General features: G+C 41.2%; 1 protein-coding gene across 3 annotated transcripts in view; it reads right to left on the bottom strand.

The window, feature by feature from the left end:
• exoc6b (exocyst complex component 6B) overlaps nucleotides 1-15,049 on the bottom strand; it is a 130,251-nt gene that overhangs the window by 48,772 nt on the left and 66,430 nt on the right. For 2 of the 3 annotated variants that reach the window (XM_063469495.1, XM_063469497.1), the window contains exons 16-19: nucleotides 12,800-12,911; nucleotides 10,067-10,201; nucleotides 9,636-9,824; nucleotides 4,747-4,776 (exon numbers count right to left, since the gene is read on the bottom strand). In XM_063469495.1, coding sequence (XP_063325565.1) covers nucleotides 4,747-4,776; nucleotides 9,636-9,824; nucleotides 10,067-10,201; nucleotides 12,800-12,911 — 466 coding nt within the window. The remainder of the gene's footprint in view (nucleotides 1-4,746; nucleotides 4,777-9,635; nucleotides 9,825-10,066; nucleotides 10,202-12,799; nucleotides 12,912-15,049) is intronic. The other variant, XM_063469496.1, reaches the window with a different exon arrangement.

The following is a 15,049-nucleotide window of genomic DNA, read 5'->3' on the forward strand; positions in this document are numbered from 1 at the left end:
CTACTAGAGACACAGTTATTTGATCAACTGTTAATATAAAATTATATTAAGAGCAAAGCTTTAAGATTTTTTTAGGGGCTTTAAAGTAGTTTTTAAAAAAAATATCTGGCTCATGTTGATTGTCAGCTTCCAGCACAGCAAACTTGAGAAGAAAGTGTTCAGGCTATTCATGGTCTTGCTTTGTGGGGGTAAATAAATGTGTAAGTGTGGCCACATGTATTACTCCAGCAGTGACTGAGGCAGAACAGGTACCTGAATACAGGCCAAATAAACACAATGATTTTCCCTTCATTTAATCTTAGATCGTGTTCAAGCTAAATTTAATCAGGTACTTTTAATAAAAACATTCATGTTTATGGATCTGTTAGAAGAACCAGAGCCTCACATGTAAAAGTGTTCAGCATTATAGTCTCATGTGCAACTCCCCCCCCTTTTTTTTGGACAGAGCTTGTTTTTGAAGTGCTCCCATCTGAATTCAACTGCAGCCTCATAATGCTAAAAGCAGGTTGAGTTATAAACACAACATCACCGTAAGTCAGCGCTTCACAACGCCACAAACGCACTGATTCACAACTCCTGGAACTGATTCGACATGGTGTATAATATGCTCTCCGTCCATCCAGAAACCTGTCAATCATACGAACAGCCACACAGGGCAGCCAAAAGTCAAGAGGTGGGATCACAGCAAAAAAAAAAAGTTTTTAAAAATATGACACTGCAGAGCGACACCCGGCTGTAGTGCTTCTTCACCTAAATCTGCGACTGGGGGATATGAGATTGAGCGCTCCGGGTAAATCTGAAGGGTTACAGGTGCTTATTCTGATTAATGACCTGAAAAAAAAAAAGACTATAAAAGGGGGAATATACTGATGTGTCTGAGACCGTGCAGGGTGCAGGCCCAGGCCCAGGTTAAGGCTTGTGGAACAATCACAGATTTCTGCACCAGGCAGGTATTTGTTCATGTCACTCAAGAAACACCACAAAAATGAAGTCTGGACTTTTGTGCATTTTTGTGAGTGATTTTTTCCTTCTTTTCTTTGACTGTAACCTTGACACACAGACACACAGATACACAGAACCAGCGCAAGCAGCTTTACTTCAAGGACTACAAACCACATTTGATCTGACAGACACCAGGGTTGGAAATTTCTTTTGTCTTTTGAAGCGGCTGGTAAACACATTCTTCTCATTGGCCTTTTACCTTTGTTTCATTAGAGCCTGTTTTAGAAATCTGAAGAAAGTGAGTACCAGACATCAGGCTTGGGCGGTATCCATCTTTTCATACCTTCCTGACATCACACAGGGTGTTTTTAATGGCACACAGTGGCCTTTGTACAGCTTTTGTACTGTTGTCTTTGTACACCACCACAGTGTATTGTAAATTAAACATAATCAAAATATGTCATTGAAGTGCTGACTTTTAGCTTTAATTCAAAGGGTTTTACAAAAATTTTGTATCAACTCTTTGGGAATTACACATTTTTTCCTGCAGTTGGCCATCTTTAGAGGCTCACACTTAATGTGACAATTGATGGGTGGTTTCGTGGCCAGGTGAGATATGTTCTCTTGTGATTTTGTGATAAATGAAGCAGATATGACATCTGAAGTTGATTCTAAATGTCGAGTTTGTATTTATAGCTTTTTACTATAATTTTAAATCTGACCGCCGTTAAGCGAAAAATACCCAAATAAACCAATCAGTGAAAACTTCAAAACTGTAATTCCCTGGACTTTGAACAATCATCTATGCACTGCCTTTAGTAAGTCCAGAATGGGGCAGCTCGTCTTTTAACTGGTATTAAAAGGCATGAACACATCACCTCGGCCTCTCACCCCTTCTTTAGCTCCCTGTCTGTTTTAGAATTGATTTTAAGATTTCATTGCTTACTTTTGAGGTTTTCAACAGACTTGCATGTTTGTATCAGTCTGAGCCATTTCACACTGATAAACCTGTAAACGCTGCAGTTATCCGACCAGTTCCTCTAACGCACGCCTAAAACCAAGAGGTGATTGAGCTTTTACAGCAGCAGCACCAAATCTATGGAATAATCTACCTCTCCGTATCCACACGGCTCAGACAATACACTCATTTAAATCTTTATTCGCCTTGGCATTTGGTACCAGTGCAACATCCTTAGATTATTGCATTTTGTGTTATACATTTATTTTATTTTTATCTTATGTTATTCATTGTGTCTTAAATGTTGTGTTTTGTGATCAATTGTTCTGGATTTTAGTGCAATGTTTGATGGCGCTATACAATTTTAATGCACAGCCCTTTGGTTAACTCTGTTGTTTTAAATATGGTGTATAAATAAATTTGACCTTGTGTAGCAGCCAAACGGCTCATTGTTAAAAAGAAATGAAGGCACTGGCCAGCTGAGCTGCAGCAAAAGGCCTGAAAGACCAGTAAATACAACTAAAGTGGATCACAGATTTATTTCTGTGGTTATGAAAAAAAAACCTGTGTATCATTGTCAAGATCTGTAATCGGGAGACGCTTCCATGAATGTAAATACAGAAGCTATACAACAAGGTGCAAATCACTGGCTACATAAAGACCACGACAGTCAGATTAGACTTTGCTAGAAAACATCTAAAACATGTTAGACAAATGAATCCAAGATTAACTTGTACCTGAATGATGGGAAGAGAAAAATACAGAGGATGACAGAAACAGCTTGTGATGCAAAGCTATACTATGCATCTAACATGGTGAAGGCTGTGTTATGGTGTAAGCCTGTATGGCTGCCAGTGGAACTGTGTCACTAGTGTTTATTGATGATGTAACTGCTGATAGAAGCAGCAGAATGAGTTAGTAAGAAGCTATTCTTTCTGCTCGTATTCTACTAAATGCTGCAAAACTGATTAGACAGAGCTTCACAGCGCAAATGGATAACGAACCAAAGCATAAGCTACCCAAGAGTTTCCAAGGCAAAGAAAAGGACATTCTTCAATGGCCTTTTGTTTTTATGTTCTGGCATTTGTTGTGAAGCAGTTTGCGATAAATATCACACAATTTATTTATTCAAATAGAATAAAATTCAATTACTTAGTGCTCAGGACTAAAAAACAAAAAAAGGAAAATGCTTGAATTTCACTCAGCAAAGCTGACACACACTTCTTGGATCGTCTGTACCACACAGCAAGCCATAACGTTAGTCAGCTAACCCATTGGACAGTGGAAAAGCTGGGTGCTTCAACTGGGAGATAGACCAGGGGAAGGAACACAGCGAGTTTTTCACAAAAAAATGCCCAGTGCTTAAAAAAAAATAGGTTAAGGCGATTAACGAGCATCTTTCACATTACACTCTGACTTTAACAAAATCAACCCAACAGTCAGAAACAACCTTCAGTTGTCTCTCATTGGATGATGATGATTATGATGGGTCTGTGTAGTCATCACCCCCACACTCGTGCATGTAGAACGACAGTGACCTGTGCCCTGGTTATATAAGGAGGTGTGACATTAAATCATTGCTTGACGGATTTATAATGAATCTCGGAATAATATTATTAATTTATTGAGTCAATGAGGAATTTATACAATAACTCTTTGACCATAACTGATCCCTGACATCATTGTCCATGTTTGATCTCCAAGTCTGTGTCCTCAACAGAGTACAAAACAACTTTTTAAAAGCAAGCAATCCGCACAGCTTCTTCCTTTCTGCCTGTTTGGCTGCCTCACTTTAATCAACTGGACTAAACCCCAAAATACTCCCAAGTTACTGGTTACTAACTTGCAATTGACAACTTTCACAGCTCACTGAGCTCAGCTGCTTGTCCACTGACAGAATCTGTCCTCTTTAATACAGGACTGTTGGGTTTTTTTTTGGACAACATTGAAGGAAATTAGATAATTTCCTCAGGGATTAATAAAGTACTCTGATTCGGAAAACAAACTGCAAATTTCTAAAATAGCCTTCTATACTAAAACACCTGATTACCAGCCATGCACAAGTAAAGCCCCAATAGCTAATAAAGTTTTAAATTCCAATGGTTTACATTACCGTTTTTATACAATTAAAACACATGATAATTGTTTTATACTGTGACTGAACCTACAAAAATATAAACCACACTTTTCACAAGCAAAGAATCCACACAGTTTTTTTCCTTTCTGCCTCTTTGGCTGGCTCATTTTATCAACTGGACTAAACCCCAAAATATTCCCAGTGTACTAGTTACGAGTTAACTAACTCACAGCCAACATCTTTCACAGCTCACTGAGCTCAGCTGCTTGATCACTGACTAATTGCCAATGTTTTAAATAAAAGGAGTAATGTTGGTTTTTGACTTTTTGGAAAACAAAAAAGTCATACTGTGCAGATTTGTAAATAGTCTTCTGTACTAACACACGTCGATACCGCCCAAGCGTACCAGATGTGCTCTAGTCAAGATTGGATAACTCTCAGATAGAGAGTTAAATATCAACTGTTTATACACAGTTATAATACATAACAAATGTTTCATACTATGACTGAACCTACAACAAAATGACAATTTAACCTGCCAAAATATGTGGTTCAGTAGTTGAAACAAACAGAATTGTGCCACCATTTCCTTCCCTGGTTGGGACAGAGATAACACCGACTCAGGCAAAACGTGCATCACTCTCTTTTTATCTCGCATGCTGGTCGATGCGTTCTAGTGAGGAGATTTAAGGTCAGGGTTGAGGGGTTAACAAGGTGAGTCAGGGGTTTGTAAACATCACTCCATCACAACAGCAGCCCAGATACTCACCGGTAAGGTAGCGTGTTCTATGGGTGTTCCCTAAAGCAAGAAACATAAACCAGGAAATTTAGCACAGGGCAAAGCATCAGAAGTCATGTGTTATTAATGGAAAGGAAAAAAAAAAAAGAAAAGAAAAAAAGAGTGGAAGGAGTTATAATGGCTGCCTGGAAACAATCCTCCTCAATCAAATCACTGCAAGGACATTGGCAGCTTTTTTCTACCTCAGTGTGTGTATATATTACACACGGGCCCTCGAGATGAAGCTAATCTGGCTTTAACTGGCACTTTGTGCAACGTGCTGAAGCACCACGCAGATCTGGTGGACACAACGGCGGCAGCAGTGGCCAAAACATCTCAGAACACTACAGAAAAATGATCAAAGTGCCCATAAACCATAAAACCGGAGGGTTGTTGGCCCAAAGTTTGCTCTCCAATATTCATGTGACTGTTTTCACTCCAGAGGACTTTTCACGTCGTCCCCCTTCTGCTTTTAAAATTTGATCCCAATTCGATTATGATCCTTTTTCTAAGTAGACGTAGTATTAGTTTTTGGATAAAGGAAACGCTTTCCTTTCTAGGAACTGAAACTGAGGAATGAGACGAATAAGTGTAATCTTTCCTGTAGCTGTTCAGGAAATATGAGCCAAATACCTTTAGAGCCTTTACATTTAATACTAATAGGGTTAGAGCTGTTTAAACAGCTGACACAAGCATGTGCAAAAATATAGCGAGCTGATCGCTGCAGGAATGTTTCTGTAACATGCTGCTCCTTCACTCCTTAATATCGGATTGGGGTTTGTATGTTTCTGCTGTTTTCAACGTCCTTACTGTTGGCTGCATAACATCCAGGATTTTATATTGGGATGCTTTATTTCCTTCCCATTATCGTCCATCAAATCGTCTGCTTCAAAGCTTGGAAATGGTGCAATATATCAAAAAAAAGGCTCATTCACAGTATTCCATCAAAGTAAAATCCATGAGTGGGAAGCAGTGTGAAGCCCCGAACTTGAGTTCATGAGTTGAAGCTGGGCTTAATTTGGCTGATGATCTAAGGTCGTCCAGAAAATTGTGGCTTTGAAAGTGTATGACAGTCAAAGTACAGGAAGTCTGTAATAATCTAATTTAATTAGTTTAACAATTTAATTCAGATTGGCTTTCAGTACTAATACTAGAAGCCATTAAAAGCGTTTTAGATGTTATTTTGTGGACTTGGAGAAGACATTCAACTGCATCCCTCAGTGAATCCTATGGGGTTTAATAGTTGATTGTACTGTATTGGGTTTCATGTTATGTGCTATTTGGTCCATGTAAAAATACAGGGAAAACTGGCTTCACATTGCCACCAATAAGTTACTCATACTGGGCTCATAACGTCTATGGACAAAATTTCAGGCACAGCTAAAGATCAGAGAACATCCTAAAAATCACGTCTGCTTCCTGCAGATGATGTGGTCGACATGGCTTCATCAAGCAACGACTTCCAATTTGCACCAGGATGGCTTGACTGGGATGCGAATGAGCATCTGCAAGTCTGAGGCCACAGCTGTCAGCCAGAAAAGGGTGAAGTGCTGGTTCAGGGTTGAAGATTCAAGTATCTAGGTGTCTTGTTAATGAATTGGGGAAAGTGGTTAGATAGACCTACAGTGATGTGCTGGAAAAGAGCCAGTTGAGCTGGACTGGACCAACAGAGATGCTTCCTTGGTGAGGTTTTTGGGTAGTGTGCAAAAATGACGACACACTCTGGAAAAATCAACAGAAAGCATCTTTTGGCTGCATACCTTTGTACCACCCCAGAAGTAGGAGGTTTAGATATCTCTTTTAAATGCTGCTGCCCCCTACTCGCATAGACCCAGACACACAGTAGGACATGAATAAAGGGGCAGTATAAACGTATTTGTTAATTTATGCCCCTATAAACCTGTTTACGCACTTTAGTAGTATCCAGTTCATTTCTGTGAAACCTTACTCTTTCACACAATCACCTCTTAATCTAGGAGGTCATACCACCCAGCATCATAGGTTCATAGCATCTGATCTGCTTAGGAGGCCCCACACTGGGTGTTAACGTGTGTGTGATGGGGTCATGTCCAGGGCTTGTGGGGGTGCAGAAAAAGCCTCTTAGAAATGCTAGAAAACACTTGGCGCGTACATGTGTGGGTGCTTATGGCCTTGTGACCCTCTGGGACTAAATCTGCGTGCAAAATCACCTTAGAGCTAATGTGTGTGTGTCCATGTGTGAGTGTATTTCTGTGTGTGTAGGCTCTCAGATCAGTTTGTGTGCTTAAATGATCAAAACAGCTGATACAAAATCCAATTTCAGGCTTTAAAATTCAGTTTTTGTTTGTCATTAAAAGCTGAGCGGGTTAATCCCACTTTACTTTTTAAATGAACCCAAAACAGTAGATTCAGAGTGGGAACAACGTAGCTGGGATATTAAGCTCTGTCCGCTTTTCTGCTCAGCATGCAGTACAATGCCCCTCTATTTTCTTCAGTTCCTTCTGAAGGCTTTGTATAAACGATAAACGTAGCGAACATGATGCCATCCACACATTTTGGCCGTTACCATCTTGTTTATTTGACACTGGAAAGTGAGCGTATTTGGACAACAGTGCAGTGCTGCGGCATTAGCACTGATTTGAGGTTTGGCTAGTGAAAAACAGAGCAGACACTGGACCCGCTGCTTCTACGGCCCTGTCCAGTTAACCTCGAGTAACTGCCCGTCTCCTGGCATCTCCTCTGCACTTTTGAGACTGTGCAGGGAGACACAGCACACCTTCTTACAACAGCACGTAAAGTACTAGAGAAGCTGAATATCTGTGCAACCTGAATGGGCTGCAGGCGAACTCGTGCTACTAGTAGTGAAAAAGCCGCTAACAAAAAGAAAAGTTGGAGGGGAAAATGGAAAGAGCAATGATGTGTGGCCACCATCTGCAAACCATTGTCTTTTTTGGAGGGCTGTCCTGTCGTCGCCTTTCCAGTCATTGCTGTCACTTTTATTTGCACCAAAGCAACTGAAATGGATTCACAATGGCTTCTGCTTCCTAGTGTGGGACTGGTATGCCTGAACTTTAACCCTACTTAGTGTAGGTTTCACTGTCATGATCAAGCATTCCTTTCATTTTCTTTGAACAGTATAATTATTTCTTTCCACTTTAGAAAGAACTGTAAAATGTGAAAAATTGCGCTGTGATATCCTGACCTGAAGTGTAATGTTATTAAAGTTGGGCAGCAGCGTCACTAGCCTGAGTCTGTATATAATCTAGTGGTCCTGACCTAACCAGCTCACCCTTTAATAAGCTTAGCGGACCCCATGTTAACGACCTAAACTGTAACAAGCTGATCCTTTAACGAAGTAAAGCAGATTGTGCTGCCCTGTGATGCGTCATGCTAACACGAAGCGAGACGGACAAATGAACACAACAGCACACTCAGAGCGTGTAGCCTAGAGTAAATACAACACGTGTGAAACACAGGGCTACGAAACCCCCTTTTTATAATTTAGAAACATTTCACATTAATCTCACACGGGGGGGGGGGCGCTGTGAGGCTGTTTTATGATGACCTTAGGACGACCTCATGTCTTGGGCACAGGAAGCGATATTCCTCTCTTCCTAGTGAGATCGATTCTCGTAATGGTGGCCAAATGCATAGCAGAGCCCTAAACCGTTAGCACAAAGGAATCAGCTTATTATTTAATCCCAACAGATCTCACCTCTTCAGAATATTTTCATCTCATTTTTACTCGTTGGTGAAAGTCTCAACACATTTCATCAGTTTCTGTGCATTAGTTTTTTTTAGTTTGCTATCGTCAGAAAAAAAGGTTGTTGATGAAAGCTTTAATGAAAATTATTTGTCAACGAAATTAACATTGTTCACAGCTGACTGCAGCTTTTCCCAACCTTACAAGTTACATAATAGTAGACCATGAGTTCAGTTTCATGATCATTAATATGCAAATTGTTGTCACCATCGGTCTGTGGCCATGACTACTGTTCACACAGAGTTGGGGGCGGCTGCAAGCACAACACTGTAAGACAGTGAAAGATGCTCTCTTAAGGCCTCTCTGTGTTGTACCGTCTGCTTAGCAGGTGGTTGTTTCATCTCTCTGATAAACACTTCAATCACCCACATATTGCGAACACTACAACATCCACCATACCTGCTGCTGAACCGAAGCACGCTGTATATACTTAGGATGTCAACTTAGTTAATTCTGGCCAACAACACCCAAACCTGCCAGAATCCCCAAGTTTTGTACATTTGTTTCTGTAGCAGTTTGATTATATTTGGGATTCATCTTTTAAAAACTTTTTAAGAAAGCTTATCAATTTTACTCCTCACTTTCATTTTAAAACTTTACATTTTCCTCCTCTTCTTTTACTTAAATTCATTTTAAGTTATAATTTAATCACTGTCTGCTGTAGGACAGCACGATAATGGTTGTTAGCACAGTTTCATCACAGAAAGAAGGTCCTGGGTGTCTGAGTGGGTTGTCTCGCGGTACTCTGGTTTCCTCCCACAGTACAAAGACGTGCAGTTAGTGAGATTAGGTTCACTGGTGAATCTAAAATGTAATCTTATGTGTGGAATGTGAGTGTGAATGACTGTACGTCTCTCTGTGTTAGCCTACGACAGACTGGCAACCTGTCAGGGTGTACTGATCTCGCCTGCTCTCGCCCTGTGGCAGCTGGGCTCCAGCCCCACAACCCTGACCTGGATAAACTGGATGGAAAATGGATGGATGGAGCACTGTTATAGTTATTTAGTTCTTTATATTTGCAGGTGAGATTTGCAGATTTCCTTAGTTGTGCTGAATGGCTCGATTCTCTGTTCTGGTGTTCCAATATTGTAAAGTCTATAGTGTGTGTGTGTGCGCGTGTATTCACGTGTTTACTAACAGGCAGATTGGTGAAGACACTGAAGGTGCTCTTAAGAAAAGCAATCAGGTCAATCAGGTAGTCGCTGGCAGCCAGATTCTCGCCTCCGGGCACCGCAGCCATCCAGTCGTAATCAGCCAGCTGCAGGAACTGGTCAATCTTTGCATTCAGGCTGGTGTAGATCTCCGCCTCTGCGGCGTGACGAGCATCCTGCAAGAGAAGATTGTAACCAACAGAGAATTAAAAAAAAAAAGAAAAAAAAGAAAAAAAGGAAAAGTATCATAGAATTTACAAACTGGAGACACGTGCGTGCCTTCATGTTGCAGACAGACAATGCATGGCACGATAAACTGTGTGGAAAGGAGGAAAAAGAAAAGAAGAATGGGGGAATAAAGAAAAAGTAAAACAGCTGGGGAGAAAAGAGGAGACAGAGGAAGAAAGAGCAGCCATACCTTAAATGTGGAGGTGCCGTACAGCTTGGTAGCATTTACTGTGTCAGGAGGAACATTGGTTATGTTTGATATGAACTCCTCCAGGAAGTGGCAGCTCTGCTCCAGGTGAGTGGTGTTAATGATCACCTGCACCAACTACACAAACAGGACAAACATGTAGCCGGTCATCTTTGGATTCGTTCTCCTTTTGTTGCGCAGCCGATACTTCTTTTTCCTCACATTTTTTCACATCTGTGTCATCTTTTGCAAGTGGAACATATTGAAGAGTTCGATTTTTTTTCCAGCATGTGGGCAATTTTTCGATGAAATGGGCCGAGAGCTCGCCAAAGAGCCAAATATCAAACACACCACCGAATTTAAAAGTATAATGTCTCCTGTGGACCGTGTGGGATACATTTGCCACGTTTACTGATATTTCTTAGGTTAAAAAGTACAAACGTTTACTTGATTTTTGGCTTTAATCGTGAATTTTTATGCGTTAATCGAATCCAAACTGCAATACGTGCAATGACAGGAGCAAACGGGTGTGCAAATGCATTCACATTCTGCAACAATCAGTCTAGTGACTTCCTCATAAGCCTTAATTTGAACAACAAATAGAGCTTTGTGATTCTTAGATGAACTTGTTTAATAAAGGATGCAGACGTGCTGAATTTTCCATAACACGTCGTCTTATCATTACATCCTGTCCCCGTGAATTAATGATGTTTGTGCTCTAGTGTAGCCGCTGAGCATGAAAATAAACAGCAACGGAAAGTGGAAAATATTAAATCATTACTTCACATCACATTCTGCAGCGATGGGACAACAATAACAGTGGGCCGAAAAGAGGAAATGTCTGTTTTTGGGAAAGTAAATGAGCTGGAAATGCTGAGAATCGCCGTTCCGAGTAAGAGAACTACTCTGAAGTTGTGCAAGCAACTTTAGAGTAACGTGTTCACTCTGAGAGGGTTATTACAAGTGTCGGGGGCGACAAAAGTTGCACTTGCCAAAGAAAACAAAATAATAAAAGACAGAATCAAAAACATAAGACTTCACTTGTTTACTGGCTCACATCACTGCAAAAATCCACCATTCAGAGGCCATTATTGTAACACCTCAAAGTCTAATGAGCATTTGTTCAGTAGATCTCTGTCTCCATCTCTTCATAATTTCACTATCATTACTGGCAATGTTATTTGTTCTCTCGACTAGAGCAGCTTTGCATGAGTCCCAGCTCAGAATAATCCTTGTTTATCTTATAGTGGGTCTTGGTGCAGCTCCTCTGTTAATCCTCTGTCTGACACAAGCTGCTTTAGTTCCTCTTACTTTGCAAACAGCAGGGCAGGCCCCACTGCTGGGACCAAAACTATGTTCAGTGAATAGGGTTTCGACCCCACTGCACATGCTTCTGACTGCAATTCAATGTTATCCCTGTTTTTGTTGTTAGATACAGAAATAAAAGACAGAAATTGTTGAGGATGAAGTAAGATTTTCTTTTTAAGTTGTTAAAAGTTGAATTTCTTACCATGTGAAAGCCTGCTCGGAGTATTACTTGAAGCTGTGTTCTGAACCTCATTATAGAACAAAATAACTGGGTGTGCATCAGAAGTTAGTGAGGGTCGCCTCTACCTGTGCAGCTACCCTTCAAAAAACCCAGAAACTATTGTAATGGTCGTCAAACCACGTCTTTATTGGTATATGCTGAGGTGTCAAATCAACTTTCTTCTAATTGGCTGCTGGCTGCAAACAGAAGGTATAAACAACAGGTGGGTGGGGCTTCTGTGCTCACAGTCAGAGTGCCTGAGAAGACCATATAAGGCAGCGGTCCCCAACCTTTTTTGCACCACGGACCGGTTTATGCCCGACAATATTTTCACAGACCGGCCTTTAAGGTGTCGCGGATAAATACAACAAAATAAAACTAGTACCGGTACCGGAAAAAAGAAGATTTATTCATAACACACGTGAAAAGACCCAGGAAAACCGAGTTAACGATAAAAACGATAACAAAATAACGTTGAAAACCGATAAAAACCCTGAAAACCATACATTTCACACCTGAGCGTCAACTCTCGCGGCCCGGTACCAAACGACTCACGGATCGGTACCGGTCCGAGGCCCGGGGGTTGGGGACTGCTGATATAAGGGATATCCACCTCACCAGTGGTTTATTGGGGAAAAAAATAGATATATATCTGTATCCACCCATTTAACACTCTCTCTCAGGCGCTGTCCTTATTTAATACAGCGAGTTTATTTTGTCAATTATAATCCCATTAGAGTAAACTCAGTTTGCCTCCTTTTCCTCTCACCCCTTAAGCTAGTCGCAGCAGACAGCGACTTCCCACTGTTGCCTAGTGTCCCCTCATAGGGGGTCATCTGATTGTTGGAGATTCTTTCTAATATTGCACAGTATTTAGTCTACAATAAAACGTGCTGTGAGGCGAATGTTGTTGTGATTTGACACTATATAAATAAACGCATTCTCTTGTTTGTCAAATTCAGGTAAAAAACTAAACAAAACCAACAAAAAACAAGATGGAAAGCATCAAAATGCTCAACTTATGTCAACTTTAATTCTGCGTCTATGGTCTTGGGTCAGATGAAAATATTAAATCCAAAGTAGGAGAACAGAAACTCCCCACATCTTCCTCAGTTCAGAAAAATGTCTGACCTTTTGGAGTGACCATTGTGGTTTTATCTGTCCACTTTTTTTGGAAACACACACACACACACACACACACACATTACCTCTGCCAGTCCGACATTCTTCTTCTTAATGGCGTACTGCAGACAGTGGCTAAGAGTTCTGGTCAACAGCAGATTTGTCGACTTGCGGATCATATCGTCTACCTCTGTGGAGCTGAGAAAAACACATACATAATAAATACATAAGCGAAGAGAACGGGAGAGAGTCTGTGACTGTGCAGAAGCGATTTCTTCCATTTCTTGCAGAGAGCTGCTACGCCCGAAAGCCAGTACAAACAGTTTAAGTGAATTTCTCTGTCTGCGACTCTCTCCATTTGGGAAAAAGTCTAAATGTCAGCCAACTCTAACAAGTACATTACCATGTTATGAGCTGTCAGGCTCATTAAAACTCTAACGCCATCCTAAATGCCCTGATAAGACTTTAGCTTTAAACTTGCCAACCAAAAACTGGTCATTTAGGACTCATGATTCCTAAATGTATGATCATAGAATATTACAGAAATCAAACTTCTTCCTCCAAATTCTTAAAATTCTTAAAGCTTTAATAGTTGTAAAATTACCAGCTGTGCTCAGCCAGCGGACTTAACTCTGAAATGAGCTCAAATTTCCTATTAAAACAAATGTTTGATGGCAGAAAAATCAGACCCACTTAACGAATCTCCGACACGCTATCAGTTTTGTTATGTTTGAAATGCGGGTGATGTTTGGTGAAGAAACCCAGACAATTTTCTGCACAATTTTGGGGGGTCCAGTAAAGTTTTTTATGGCAGGGTGTCTCTTTCTCTGGCCTCCTGTTTAATAACAACACGTTCCTGGAAACAACTACACAAAAAGTCGTGTGACTTCGGGCTCGGTGTGATAGACAAAAGGTTGCGTGTACAGACAGAAGAGAGGTCGTAACCCATGAGAGACCAGAGGTAAAACACACAGTATTAGAAGATGATGCACGCTCTTGCAGGGAAAGGTCAGGGGAGGTCAAAAACGAGTCGCACAGGCAGAGATAATCACTGTGAATGAAAGCAATCGCTTTCTCCCGCTGAGGGATGATGAACAATCTGTGTTTGTGTGTGTGTTTTATTTTCTGTGTTTGAATCCAGAGCCCTGTGGGCAACAAACACATTCCAACTGAATCAGTAAATTGTCTGTGCCTGGAATTCAACACACATGCACACTGAGTTGCCTGAGGGAGAGCGAAAGCTGGAATTCCAAACTCACTGCTTTTCCAAAAAAGCAGAGGAATCCTAAAAACGTTCCGACAATTCGGAGCAAAGGTTGCGGGGGGTGGTGGAGGAAGACAGAAAAAAAAATTCCTGGAGCGGCAGAAGTGCCGAGTGGACAGAAATGGTGGAGAGTGGCAAAAAGTCAATGTATGCTGGTGAACTCACCGAAACACGCGCATACATATACAAATATAGACACACCGCAGAGCTGGGATTGAGTTTCATTGTATTTATGCTGCCATCAGTCACAATAAATGCACGGCGGTCTGCGCTGTCAAAGGGAAGCCAGAAGCCTTCAGATGAGGCGTGTTTACAGCACGCCCAGGAGGTATTTTCTAAAAATACACAGGCAGCAGCATCAGCGATGACAATAACGAAAAAAATGAACGCAGTCAGCAGTGAAAACAGCGAAGGGCTGAATACACACAAAACACTGTGGACGTTCAAACGTGTGGCAGTAAGTAACTGTGCCACGTAGCACTCCCTACATTTAATAAAAGAATCAACTGTGGTAACCAATTTGCCAGCCAAGTAAACTCTGCTCTCCCTCTGTGTGTCTTTCTGCTGACATGTGGGTGTTCATGCTGCTGTCTGTGTGTGTGTGTGTGTGCGCGTGCATGCGTGTATAACCGCCACCAGCGTGCGTCTCGATCTGACCAAGCATGTGTACGATGGCAAACTAAAAGCATTCCAGTCGTGCTTGATTCTCGCGCTTCACTGGCTCCCCAGCACAGCTCTCTGGATCATCCGTCACTGAATCAGCAGATTTCATACCACATTACGTCCCAGCAGCTCGCAAAGCAACCGAAAATGATGCTGAGAAACAGAAAGGCTGCTATGATGTCACCGAGAGCAAAAATCAGAAGTGTTTCAGTCAGTCTGATTGTGAACTGCAGCTCAACACACAACAGATATGAAAGTTTGATGAGCTTCTCTGCTTATTAGGTCTCTGCTTTTTAAAAGTTGCAACTGTCTGCTCAGGGAGTTGCAACTTTTTTTGACATCCAGTCTTGTGTTTACAGCTACACTACATAGGTCACATGTTTCTGTTTTTCAAAACCAATCAATGTGA

The sequence above is a fragment of the Pelmatolapia mariae genome, linkage group LG3_W (assembly GCF_036321145.2).
Source record: "Pelmatolapia mariae isolate MD_Pm_ZW linkage group LG3_W, Pm_UMD_F_2, whole genome shotgun sequence".
Taxonomy (NCBI): domain Eukaryota; kingdom Metazoa; phylum Chordata; class Actinopteri; order Cichliformes; family Cichlidae; genus Pelmatolapia; species Pelmatolapia mariae.